Source organism: Rhamphochromis sp. 'chilingali' (genome assembly GCF_963969265.1).
Source record: "Rhamphochromis sp. 'chilingali' genome assembly, chromosome: 1".
Classification (NCBI taxonomy): Eukaryota; Metazoa; Chordata; class Actinopteri; order Cichliformes; family Cichlidae; genus Rhamphochromis; species Rhamphochromis sp. 'chilingali'.
Genome location: NC_137929.1, coordinates 1,338,629 through 1,351,583, shown reverse-complemented (window position 1 = coordinate 1,351,583; position 12,955 = coordinate 1,338,629). Strand labels below are relative to the sequence as shown.

The 12,955-nt window shown below is 47.0% G+C and overlaps 1 protein-coding gene across 1 annotated transcript; it reads right to left on the bottom strand.

Moving 5' to 3' along the window:
- Positions 1–6,819: 6,819 nt before the first annotated feature.
- Positions 6,820–8,061, bottom strand: LOC308400621 (uncharacterized protein F54H12.2-like; the record flags this gene model as incomplete). Its single annotated transcript, XM_080888440.1, has 1 exon — positions 6,820–8,061. The coding sequence occupies one exon, from the start codon at positions 8,059–8,061 to the stop codon at positions 6,820–6,822; it is 1,242 nt and encodes a 413-aa protein (XP_080744566.1).
- Positions 8,062–12,955: the final 4,894 nt, after the last annotated feature.

Here is a 12,955-nt window from a genome sequence, read left to right as displayed (position 1 = left end):
TTAAATCTCTTCTGTTTTATTTCCCCGACAGAGACCGATACAGAAAATCAGGCGGAAGAAAATCAGGCGGAGGAGGAACCGTCCAGAGCTCCTCCTCTCAGGAGACTGAGAGCTCCTCTCAGGAGACTGAGAGCTCCTCTCAGGAGACTGAGAGGTAATTGACGGGGGGATGAATCGATCCTATTAAACTTCTCTGCTCTATAAAAAAAAAAAAAAAAAAAAAAAAAAAAAATGTAAGGTTTAAAAATACATTCTGTCCGTCTTTTCTTACAGCTCGACGGCTGCTTCATAAGAAGAGAATCCTTGAAAACCTCGCTTTCATGTACGCCATAACAGTTCGCACATATGCATCGATATACAGACACAAGGACCTGTAAAGTAAAAGCATACGAATGTAAAAGTCTGTGAATTAAGAAATAAAGAAAATCATGTCGGAAGAACGCAGCATTCCTGAGGCTTTGTTGGAAGCCGTGGCAGAATTAAACAGAAACGATGAACATTTAGCCCCACCGATAGAAAACAATATAGCCCCACCACCGAACGATCCACTACAACCTTTAGAAAACGCATTGCAGGTCCTCCTTCAAAACATTGAAAACGAACGGCTTGCCGGTCTACTGAACTTTGACCCTCTGCAGCCGATAGAAAATGCTCTTCAGCTCTACGACCAGCAGCAGGGGGAGGAGCAGGTGCAGCAGGTGCAGGTGGAGCAGCATCATCAGCAGCCCAGGGAGGAGGACCGGCCTGCGGAGCATCAACAAGGAGGAGGAGGATCTCGGGTACAGAACGATGCGGTGACTCGCCGCGAACATTTTAATAATTTCGAAATAAGGCGAGTATTTAACATTCCCTCTCCGGATGAAGCGAGCGACCTCGCTCAATTTTATCTCGACGTCAGGGATAATTTTGTAGATCTAGCGGATAGGGTCAGACCGGAAGTTAGTCGTAACGACCGGGTTCAACTGGAGATCATCAGCGAGTACGCGCGAAATCACTCTGTTTTTAACGTCGACGAAAGCGTTGAAAACATTGTACCGGTTTTTGAGGACCTGCTAGCCAGGCTGATACAATCAAACGGAGCGATCGTCGCAGGCTCTCCCCTAGAAATTGTCGTGCAAGTAATTAGAAATCCTAGAGGCGGTGGCAGTAATGACCCGCGTAAAAAGATTCACAAAATGTTAGATGATGAAATTCTAGTCAAAAAGCGTCGCTGTCTGTACGTGGTAAAAAACAAAAACGATAATCTGTGTTTTGCCATCAACCTGATTCACCTCACTCAACCTCATTTCACAGATAAACAGGCCCTGGAACGCGGCAGAGAGCTGCAGCGTTTAGCGGGGTTGAGTGATCGCACTCAGGTAACTCTCACCGACATAGGTAAATTCGAACAAATACTAAAACGTAAAATCGTCGTGTTTTACCGCCCGCCCGAGGACAGAACTCTTTCATTAATCGAAACAGACTACCCAAACACGCCTCACCCGCTGTACTTATTCTTATTCCACCATCACTATTACGGGATAAAAAAATCTAAAAACATTTTTAGGAATCCAGTACATTTGCGAGGAGTGTCACCGCGGGTATTATAAAAGAGAGGAACACTTTTGTCAAAACCGCTGCAACCTCTGTTTTGACCCCGCATGCCCCTCTCACTTTCTGGACTCTGTAATCTGTACGGATTGTAACAGATCATGTCGCACACGCGCGTGTTATTTAAAGCACAAACAACCTAGAATTCACTCCGGTTCAGGCCTCAGCGTTTGTCAACAATTGTATAAATGTCCGGACTGCAAGTTCCTCTCCCGTCGCGGAAAGCACAGGTGCACAGCCGCCAGATGTAAAATCTGTCGCGCGGAGCTTCCTCCCGACAACGATCAACACCTGTGTTACATCCAACCTTTGAAACATGAAAACTCTGATAACGCTTCCATAATCTTTTATGACTTTGAAACCTTCCCAGACAGGGAGGGGGCGCACGTCCCTTACCTAGTGTGCACAAAATCTCTAGAAGGAGAAGAGTGGCACGCTTACGGTGTAGACTGTGTTGAAAAGTTTCTCCAAAGATACAGAAGGAAAAGATATAGAGAGACCACGTTCGTTGCGCACAACGCGAAAGGGTTTGACAGCTATTTAATTCTAAGTCACCTGGTGGGGGGCGGGATGACGCCCTCTCTCATCATGCAAGGCAGTAAAATTATATGTTTCACAGAATCCGATTTCCTTCTCAAATTCATAGACTCGCTTTCTTTTCTCACCATGCGTCTCAGCGCTATGCCCAAAGCTTTAGGCTTCGAGGACAAATCCAAGGGATTTTTTCCTCACAAATTCAGCTCGCGGGACCGATTAAAATACTTGGGTCCGTATCCTCCTCCTTCAGATTACGGGGTGGAGCGCATGTCACTCCCCGAACGGGCTGAGTTTTTGCGTTGGCACTGCGAGGCCTCCCGGGGAGTGTTTAACTTTGAAAAAGAATCCCTGTATTACTGCCGAAACGACGTTAATATCCTGAGGGAGGCGTGCGTAAAGTTCAGAGACGGGTTTATAGGCGAAACTAAAGTAGACCCTTTCAGCTGCGTCACTATAGCTTCAGCCTGCATGAAAGTGTTTCTCACCAATTTCCTACCCGAAAACAGTCTGGCCATTCCCTCGCCCGACAACTACGGGCGCAGGTTCAAAGCCTATTCGCACGCGTCCATTCAGTGGCTGGAGTGGGTAGCTCGCTCTCAGAAAATTCCCGTTCAACACGCTCTCACAACCGGTGGGGAGAAAAAAATAGGCCCGTACTTTGTCGACGGATACGCGCTGATTAACGGGGAAAAGCGGGTGTGGGAATTTCTGGGATGCTTTTATCACGGCTGTCCAAAATGCTACAGGCCTGAGGAAATCTGCCCTTTGACCCGCGCTCCTTACGGGGACCTGCACGCCTCTGCCGAGGCGAGGCTCCGGGAGCTGAGAAACGTTTACAGAGTCCGCACGGTCACTCTGTGGGAGCACGAATGGAACAAGATGAAAAAATCGAACGAGGAGGTTATAAATTTTATGCGGAGCTACGAAGTCCCGGAACCTCTGTCTCCTCGCTCGGGACTTTACGGAGGCCGCACTTCGGCCTTGAGGCTGCGTTACAGCGCCTCGCCAGGAGAAAATGTGTATTACGTAGACGTCACATCCCTGTATCCTTACGTCAACGCCAAGCGCGCTTACCCTCTGCATCACCCCCAAATCATCAGAGAGAATTTTGCAGACCCTCGCAGTTATTTCGGGCTGATCAGAGCCACCATTTACCCGCCGCGCGGGCTCTATTTCCCCGTTCTACCGTACAAAACCCCCGGAGGTAAATTAATATTCTCTCTCTGTCGCACCTGCGCCGAGACTAATCAACAAAGCGGTCCGTGCCTTCACGACGACGAGGCCAGAGTTCTCACCGGGGTCTGGGTCACCGTCGAGTTTAACAAAGCCTTAGAATTAGGTTACAGAGTGGCTAAAATCACAGAGGTCTGGCACTTTGATAGCCGCAGCAGCGATATTTTCGCCGGTTATATTAACACTTTTCTCAAAGGCAAACAGGAAGCCTCCGGTTATCCTCCGGAAGCTCGCGACGAGGATGAGAGGAACAAATACGTGGAAGAGTACCACAGGCATCAGGGCATACGTTTAGACCCGTCAAAAATAGAGGTGAATCCGGCCAAAAGACAAGTTTCGAAATTGTGTCTCAACAGTTTCTGGGGAAAGTTTGCTCAGAGAACCAACATGACTCAGACCACTCTGGTCAGAAAGCCGAGTCAGTTTTTTAACTACGTCTTTTCAGGACAGTACGTCTTTAAACACGTCTCTTTTTTAAAGACCAAAAAACAGGAAGTGGCTTTAATTCAGTGGAGCTATAACGAGCGGTGCGTGATACCTCCCGGCGCGACCAATAACGTTTTCATCGCCGCTTTCACCACACCCTACGCCCGTCTAAAACTCTACGAGTATTTAGAAAAATTGCAGCGCAGCGTTCTGTACACCGACACCGACTCTCTGATCTACGTAGTGAAAGAGGGGGAGGAACCTTTAGAGCTGGGCAACTATCTAGGGGATCTCACGGACGAATTAGACGGGGACACCATCCAGGAATTTGTCTCCGCGGGTCCAAAGAGTTACGCCTACCGGACCAGAAACAAAAAGAAACTGGTGGTAAAAATGAAAGGAATAACGCAGACGAGAGAATGTTACGAACGTGTCAATTTCGACAGTATGAGCGGGTTGGTGGAAAGTTACCTTTCTGGTATGAAAGAGGCGGAGCTCGGGACCCCTCAGAACGGGATTCAGAGGGATAAGAGAGGCTTTGTGCTCAAAAACAGAACATTTCAGAAAAAGTTTCGCGTGGTTTACGACAAGAGACGTCTCTTTCCAGACGGCACAACTCTGCCTTTCGGGTACTAGTGTTTTTGTTTTAGTTTTCTTCTAAAAAAAATGGAGGAAACTGATTTTGATCACAGACTGAAAGTGCCTTTTTCCTGTCTAGTTGTGGGTCCTAGCGGGTGTGGGAAAACTCATTTTGTAAAGTGTGTTTTGGAAAACTGTGAACGCGTCATGGATACTGTGCCCGCGAATATTGTGTGGATTTATACTTCTTTTCAACCCATGTACGAGGAGCTTTCAAAGACCAATAAAAACATTAAATTTGTCGAGGGGCTGCCTGATTCTTTTGAAGATTTCCGAGACGTTCTGGTGGTGCTGGATGACGTCATCTTTCAGGCCTCGGATCACCAGGAAGTGGTTAAAATTTTCACTCAATACCGCCACCATAAAAACGTCTCGGTCATGATGCTGACCCAGAATGTTTTCCATCAGGGTAAATACAGCCGCACCATCAGCTTAAACTCCAATTATATGGTGTTGTTTAAAAACCCCAGAGACAAGCTGCAGATTGAGATTTTGGCCCGTCAGATTTTCCCTTCGCAAAAAACATTTTTCTCCGACAGTTTCAAAGACGCCACCGAGGAGCCCCACGGGTATTTAATCCTCGATCTCACTCCCTCGTGCCCAGAACGCTACAGAGTGCGCGCCGGTCTGCTTCCGGGGCAGTACCCCGTCATTTACCTGCCTAAACCCAAGTAGCCATGTCTCAGCGTATAAAAAGAAACGCAGTCTTACTGCAAGCTCTGTACCACGCGTCGCCGCAGAAACGCAAAGACATTCTCGCTCACAGCTCCCCGGATTTCCTCCAGGCGCTGTGCGAGATAGCTTTAAATCTTTTAAAGGGAAACATACTTCTTTCCGCTTCTCAATACCAAAAACTGAAACGCCAGAAAAAGATCATCAGGCTGCTGGCCGACAAGAAAACGAGTTTAAACCGTAAACGTCAAGTTTTAAAGAAACAAACGGGCGGGTTTCTTTTCCCTCTGTTGTCCGCAGCCGTACCCATTCTGGGGAACCTGCTGGGAGGAATATTTCAAAAACGGTGAGATGTTTAAAAAAATGATTCTCGTTCCCTCTCACGAGTTGAAAAAACTGACCCGACCCACCGAGCCTACCGTCAGAGAAACTGCCAAAGACGATTTGGACGAAAAGATGAAAGCCATACTGGAGGATCCGCGGCTAAATTCGTATGAAAAAATCAAAAGATACGAGTCTCTGCTGCGGAGATATCTCACACTCTCTAAACAGGGCCGGGACGAGGAGAGTAGGGTGACTTTCCACCTCCCGCCCGAGGAGGCGCAGCAGCAGCAGGTGCAGCAACAAGTGCAGCAGCAGGTGCAGCAACAAGTGCAGCAGCAGCAACAAGTGCAGGTGCAGCGGCCCAGAGAGGAGGATGATGAAATGATGGAAGAAGTATTAAAATCCTTACCCCCTCGAGATCGCAAAAACGCCCGCTACATTATGCAGAAATTAGCTGAGGGTGGAGGAGGATGGACAAAGAGGGGTGAATTTGTTTACAAGGGGGATGCGGTGCGGGGTTCGCACATGATCGATCTATTTAAAAACCTCTCCCTCTCTTTTAAAAGTAAAAACCAAACGCGACCGAAAGGATGGAATGCGTTTTTAACTACTTTGGTCGAAACAAACATTCCCTCATCCTCAATACATAACCGTAGAGCTCGCGACCAGTATGCGCGTCTTAAATCTGTGGAGGAGGAGGGAGGACAGACACCTGCGCGAAGGGGGAGAAAACCTTCTCGGGTCAAAATAACGCTTTCCCCGACCTGGACCTCTATGTAAAATCAAATGTTTTTTGTTTTTTACAAATGAAATAAAAAACGCTGCAATAAACTTTTTTTTGTTTACGTTTCTTTATTCGATACACACATCTTTAAACTTTTGTAAGGAGCACGCCCCGTAATGACCTCTGCGAGAGCGAGAGGGGCAGCGTCCTTTCAGAAAGTCAGACACCATGTCATCATTTTTAAACACATCGTTATAGTACAGAGAAAGTATTTTACCGACGGATAACCCCTGAGCCTTGTGACATAGATAAAAAATGCAATGTTGTCCGCAAACGACAGACATAGGGTGCTGAAGTTGACGATCGTGATAGAGTATTTTGTCAGAGCGGCCTTCCAGAAACTCTGAGATGACCGAGGGATAGTGAGCAAAGTCGGGAGGGAATCCGTAAGAGTCAAAAAAAGTGGAGGAACCGTCCCTTTCCAGAGTCAGAGCCAGCCAGTGTTCTCCCCTCAAGTGCGAGGGGTGAGTGTTTACTATAAAGTAGGCGGGGGGTTTAAAGTCGCGCCTCAAAAAGGCCAGCTGGTCCGAGGCCCAAACCCCGCAGAAAACGTCTCCCAAGGCGCGATGTAGAATGTGCTCCAGCTGAAGGTTATCCATGTATATATATTTTTTTTAGTAATAATCCACCAGCACCTGTCTTTTAGAGTCAATCTCCAAAATGGAGTCGTAGCAGGCGTACACTATGAGAGTGGTGGTCTGAGGCAGAGGAACTCTGAATCTCATCTCCAGCCTCAAATTCCCGTTGGAGACGGGAGACAGGGCGTCAGCATCCTCGCTGGGTTCCAGATTAAAGGCAAACAGGGCGTACCCCTCGTTAAATTCCCGGCAGTCGATGCTCAGAGGTAAATCTTTGAGGTGTCTCCCCGTGGCGGAAAACATGTGATAAAACTCCCTGACCGAATTTCCGCGGTCAAACTGTGGCTGGAAAGCTTTGGCGGGCACCTGCCTGCCGTCCTGACACAACGCCAGATACTCCACATCGTTGTGTCTAAAGTTGAAAGGCGACAGATCCCTCCTCCCGGTGAAGGCGTCGTGATGAACCATGCCCAGGACCACGTATTTGGGTATGGCTCCCAGAAAGAGATTCTCTTGGTTGCAGATCCTGGAATTTTCAGGGATGGAGTAGGTTTTCACAGAAACGCGCGAAAGAGGATAGAGGCCGTTTCCTTTCATCAGGGCCGCGACGTGCCCCAGCCTGACGGCCGGCGAGACCGTGACCTTTTTAACAAACAGAGAGGCCGAAGTTATTTTCAGGGCAAACTGCGAATCCCGAGTTCCCATCAGACTGAAGGCATCGCTGTTGCGTATCAATTTAATTCTCAAATCCACAGAGTTCAGCAGGAGCCTCTCGCAGAAGAAAATATCAGCGTGGAGGGGACCCAGCAGGTCCACTTCTCGCGACTCGGCCGTGAAAACGGCTCTCTGTTTTATCCCTTTGTTCGGCCCGTTGCTTATAACTATAGAATCCATGTCTCCGGCCGTGTCTTTGTAAAACAGACCGGCGCTGAATTGACTCTTTAGAGTGTCTTCTGAAAAGTTGAGCAGCGTCTCGATCATGGCTCTGTAAGGATGGGTGGCGCTGGACTGCGAAATCAATCGATCCCCCAGAATAACGTCGCACTGACTGAAAATTGTGTTGAGAGGATAATTGATGAGGGCTACCCCTGCATCGGGTGGGATGTTGCTCCCGTCCTTTTCCGTAATTTTCACTCTCAGATGGAGCATGGTGTCGTTCAGATCGAGATACTTTTCCCCGTCTCCGGGGATGAAAAATTCAATGGGTGAGTTGTCGTTCAAAGCAGAGAGGGGCTGACATTCTTGATATTTTTTATCCTCTATGGATAGCTGGGTCATGGGAGCCGAAAATAGATCCAGTTCGGCAAGGGTGCATTCGGCAGATTTCTTGTGTAAGAGAGACATTTTTTATTTATTTATTTTCTTCTAAAATATGTCCGAGCTCCTCTGGGGCTTCCTTCTCTTCCCACCGCTGGTCTTGACTGATTTACTTTTTACTCCGGCGCTTTTATTTTTAATCCGCTCGCCCGGAGGGCGTTTCCTCTTCCTGCGGGAGAGGACCATCATACCCCCCGCCCCCTCCTGGCGAGGCTCGGTCAGCTTACCCATCACTCTTTTCACAGCGTCTGTAGCGATATTGGTTGCGGCCGTTTTCAGGTGAGGTTTAGCTACGGCGAACCCGGATTTGAAGAGAGGAGACACGAAACGAAACAGTCTGGAGAAGATGGATCCTATCCCTCTGCCGTACATCACGGGCGCTCCGTAAAAACCCGGAAGGGAACCTCCCACCTGCCCCTCATAATACCTCACAAAACGGTGGGGGTCCTGTGGGAGACGCGCCGCCATTCTCAAGCCGGTTTAAAGTGCAGCTTGACTATCGTTTTCCCGTAAACAAAATCCACGAATCTGTCGCGGTCCGTTTTAATTTCTACGCGTATGGTTTTAATGTATTTTTTAGATACGCGCAAGTAATGGACCGTATTATGTCTGATGCTGATCACGTCTCCGTAATCGCCTTTCACGTTAAGGACGCTGAGCAACGGTGAGTAACTGTCACCGACCGGCTGGTACTGAACGATGTCGGTGTAGAGAAACAGGTTATATACGCCCGCGTTCATATCGCACGGATACGGAGTAGAGCGCTTCGACAGAGTCCACCACTCGTTCGTTTTCAATCCCAGCATGTAAGCCAGAGGAGGGAAGACCTTTATTTTATGGCTCCCGACTCCTTTGACATCCAGACGTTTGGTGATGTTGTTGAAAGAGGCCTCGAAGGAGGGGTCGTACTTTTGGATCGCCGGCACCAGGTGATCCAATAGATCTTTAACGCGTCCGTAATGACCTCCCCTGCCGAATTTTAAAATCACCAGGGGCTGATCTTCCTCCGTCGTCCGCATCAGCTCCAAGTAGGAGGCGTCCGGCGGTAGATTGTACCATGTGCGCGGATAAATGAATTCGCATAAACCCACGCTCCATTCTCCGGTCAGCTCGAGGGGTTTGGCCAGATCCACCGTGTAGCAGCCGCTGGTGTTATCTTTAAATAAGTCCTTGCTGGCGTTGGAAGGCAGGGTCACGTAAAACCCTTCGGACTCCATGATGAATTTTAAAAAATGAGCCGAATGATGCGAGGGGTCTCTTTTTTTATACGCCTACCACTTCCGAGGCTTTCACCCAGCTGTTGAATTTATCCGGCCAGTTTTTCCACTTGACAAAAACCTGTTTTTCCCCTCTGACTGTGCGCCGCTTTAAAATCTTCTCCACATGAAACGCTTTGTCCTCGGTCAGTTTCACTTTCTGCAGCTCGGGCTCATAAAACGACCCTTCGATAGACTCGCCGTCGTAATCTTCTAGCTTATACACGGGTGGCGATCGGTGAAGGACCCGGATCACAGTAAAGATTTCGTCCGTGAAACTCTGTTCGTATTTTTTATCAAATACTCCTCTCAATTTGGATATTCTCACCAGATCCCCCCTCTTAAATTTCAACTTTATTTTAGGACGGGCGGGTGTCTTTCCATACAAGTTGCGAAACACCTGATCCGCGTTCTCGGGGCGCACCTCGGCAGGTGCCATTTTAATGCTGCTGTGATAACTGCGGTTATATCCTTCTAACAGGTCGGGCAACACCTCCAGATAGCGTCTGGTATTGTGCGCGGTGAAATATCTCCACATCCTCGTTTTCAGGGTGCGGTTAAATCTCTCCACCACCGAGGCCTTTAGGTCGCTCGCGGTAGCAAAATGGGAGATGCTGTGATTTTTCATCAGAGCTTGAAAACTCTTGTTGAAAAACTCTTTTCCCGCATCGGTCTGTAAATTTTCCGGTATTTCACTCTCTCTCAACACAGATTCGAAAGCTTCAGTCACTTCCGAACCCGTCTTCTTTTTCAGGGGGCGGGCGTAAGCCTTTTCTGAAAATACGTCTATGACGGTTAATAAATAATTGAATCCGTCGTTGTATTCAGACAGGTGTCTCATGTCGCACAGGTCGGCCTGAAGCTGCTTCAGGGGTTTGGTCACAAACACTCTATTTCTCTTAAATCTTACTCGCGCCGGCTTGTGTAGAGTATAGGCGTCCTGCTCGGATAAAAAATTCTGCACCTTGCGGATATCAACTTTTTTACCAGTTTCATCTTCTAAAGCACGTCGGAGTCTATTTACTCCTCCGAAACTACCGGGGTGATGCGGGTCGTAATACACTTTTTTCATCTCACTTTTCTCGGCCATCTCGTCTTCTGATAAAAAGCCCGTCTGCGTTATAACGTCGCAGGAGTCGGCTTTTATTATTTTATTCAAAAACCAGAGATGAATGGTTTTTTTTTTTTTTTTTTTCGAAACCAGAGGGCTTAATGTGCAGAAAACAGGAATACATTATTCAAAAACCAGAGATGAATGCTTTTTAAATATTTTTTATTCAAAACCAGAGGGTTTAACATGCAAAAAAACAGGAATACATTTTTATTCAAAAACCCTGAGATAAAACACACTTATAGAATCAAACAGGAATTAAGTTACAAAAACTCTTTTTTTATTCAAAACCAGAGGGTTTAACATGCAAAAAACAGGAATACACTTTTATTCAAAACCCTGAGATAAAACACACTTATAGAATACAAAAACTCTTTTTTTTTTTTTTTATTCAAAACCAGAAGGTTTAACATGCGAAAAAAACAGGAATACACTTTTATTCAAAACCCTGAGATAAAACACACTTATAGAGTCAAACGGTTACAAAACAACTCTTTCTTTTTTTCCCTTTTTTTAAAAACATGCTAAAAGGTTACAAACAAACAGGATACTTTTTTTTTTAAAGCATACACGATTAAAAAATGAGGTAGGATTTTAAAAAACAGAATACATGATTAAAATAAAGCAGGATTAAAAAACGAGGTAGTTTTTTTTTTTTTTTTAAAGAAACAGAATACATGATTAAAATAAAGCAGGATTAAAAAACGAGGTAGTTTTTTGTTTTTTTGTTTTTTAAAAAGAAACAGAATACATGATTAAAAAACAAGGTTAAATATAGGAAGCATGCAGGATAAGAATCAGCAACCTTTGTAAAACTCCGTAACCAAACGGAGTTCCCCGATTTTGACCACGTCTTGCCCCACCAAATTGTCATAAGCGTCTGTGATGGCGTCAAAGACTTTCCTCACCGATTTCAGCTCATGAAGCAGAGTCTCCGCAACCATCCCAACTTTAACGTCCTCAGTCTTGATGTTGCGGGCAATCAGCAGACGTTGAATGGAAGGGACAAAGCGAGGGGTGAGCAGTTTCTTTCTGATGTTATAATAGTTGTCGGAATAAAAATCATCCTCCAGAATTTGCAGGCACTCGTGTTGTCTCTGGCTGGGATGATCTATCTTACAGCCGTTACATTCGTCGGTGCGGTGCTTGTTTATCACCAAGTTGACCAGATGATACACAGCCGTTTTCACAGTGTCGATGAATAAAGAAGACGCCCAGCCGTCCATCTCGTCGGCATGCTGCTGCTGCCGCTGCCGCCGCTGTCGCTTCAGAGGCCCGTAGTAGCCGGGAGTGTCGGGTACCAGTTCGCCCTCGTCAGAAAAACAATCGGTGGAGCTGGTCTCCTCATCGCGAAGCAGGGGTGCAGAGTCCATCTCTCTCTGAGCTAAAAAAGGCTTTTTGATCGGGCTTCCTTTTTTAAAACAGAAGGAAGGGGGGCGTGGTCCGGGAGGGGCGGGGATTTTCAAAAGCTGAGACATTTCCTTACTCCTACAGCATCCCTCCAGCAGCGGCAAGTTTGAAAAAGAATTGTAATATCCTTCCTCACTTGCAGCATTCTTACGACCCACTCTTTGGCTGGTAAAACCATCATGCTGCGAAATAATCCGCAGTCGGGGTTGAACTTCTCCATGACAAAAATGTCAGGCGCATCAGACTCATCCGTCGAACGCAGGCTGGCTCTCATTCTCCATCTCCCCGTGGCTGTGGTTCCTGAAGACCAGACGGTTGACAAGATTGTTTTAGTCTTGATCAGTTGCTCATCATTGAAGCGTATGCCCCCGTTCCCCCGGGGGAATAGCTTCTATTTCTTCTTCCGTAGCTTTTTCTGGAGCCGGGGGAATGTTTTCTTTATTCTCAGCGGCTGCTTTCTCCTCTTTTATTTCTGGAGCTGGGGGAATGTTTTCTTTATTCTCAGGGGCTGCTTTCTCCTCTTTTATTTCTGGAGCAGGGGGAACATCGTTGTCTTCTGGAAGTTTTTCATCCAGGGGCTCATCATCTTCTTCTTCTGTAACTGTGTAGAGAGGATGATCATCATCATCATCAGCTGATTCAACAGCTGATTCATCAGGGGAGGAAACATCCTCTACAGAGGGGGTCTTTTCTTTATCCTCATCATTCTCAACAGCAGGGTCAGTATCCTCTTTTTCATCAGAGGAGACAGAAGGAGGGGAAGGAGGATCTTTTTCATCATTCTCATCATCAGCAGCATCATGCTCTTCTTCTTCTTCATCATCGGAGCCGAAAGGAGAAGGAGGAGGAGGGGAAGGAGAATCTACCTCTCTCCGGCGTCTTTTAGCGGCAACATCTTCCTCTTCAGGAATGGGAAAATCCTCGTTTGTCTCTCCGATAACCATCGCAACCAGCAGCTTCAGCACGGCCCAGTCACCGGGAGTCAGCTTCACAATGCTCCTCGATTCCGTCAAGCTCTCGCCTTCGTTAAGCTGATAAAGCCAGAGCTCCCCTGACTCATATTTGAATATGTAACCCC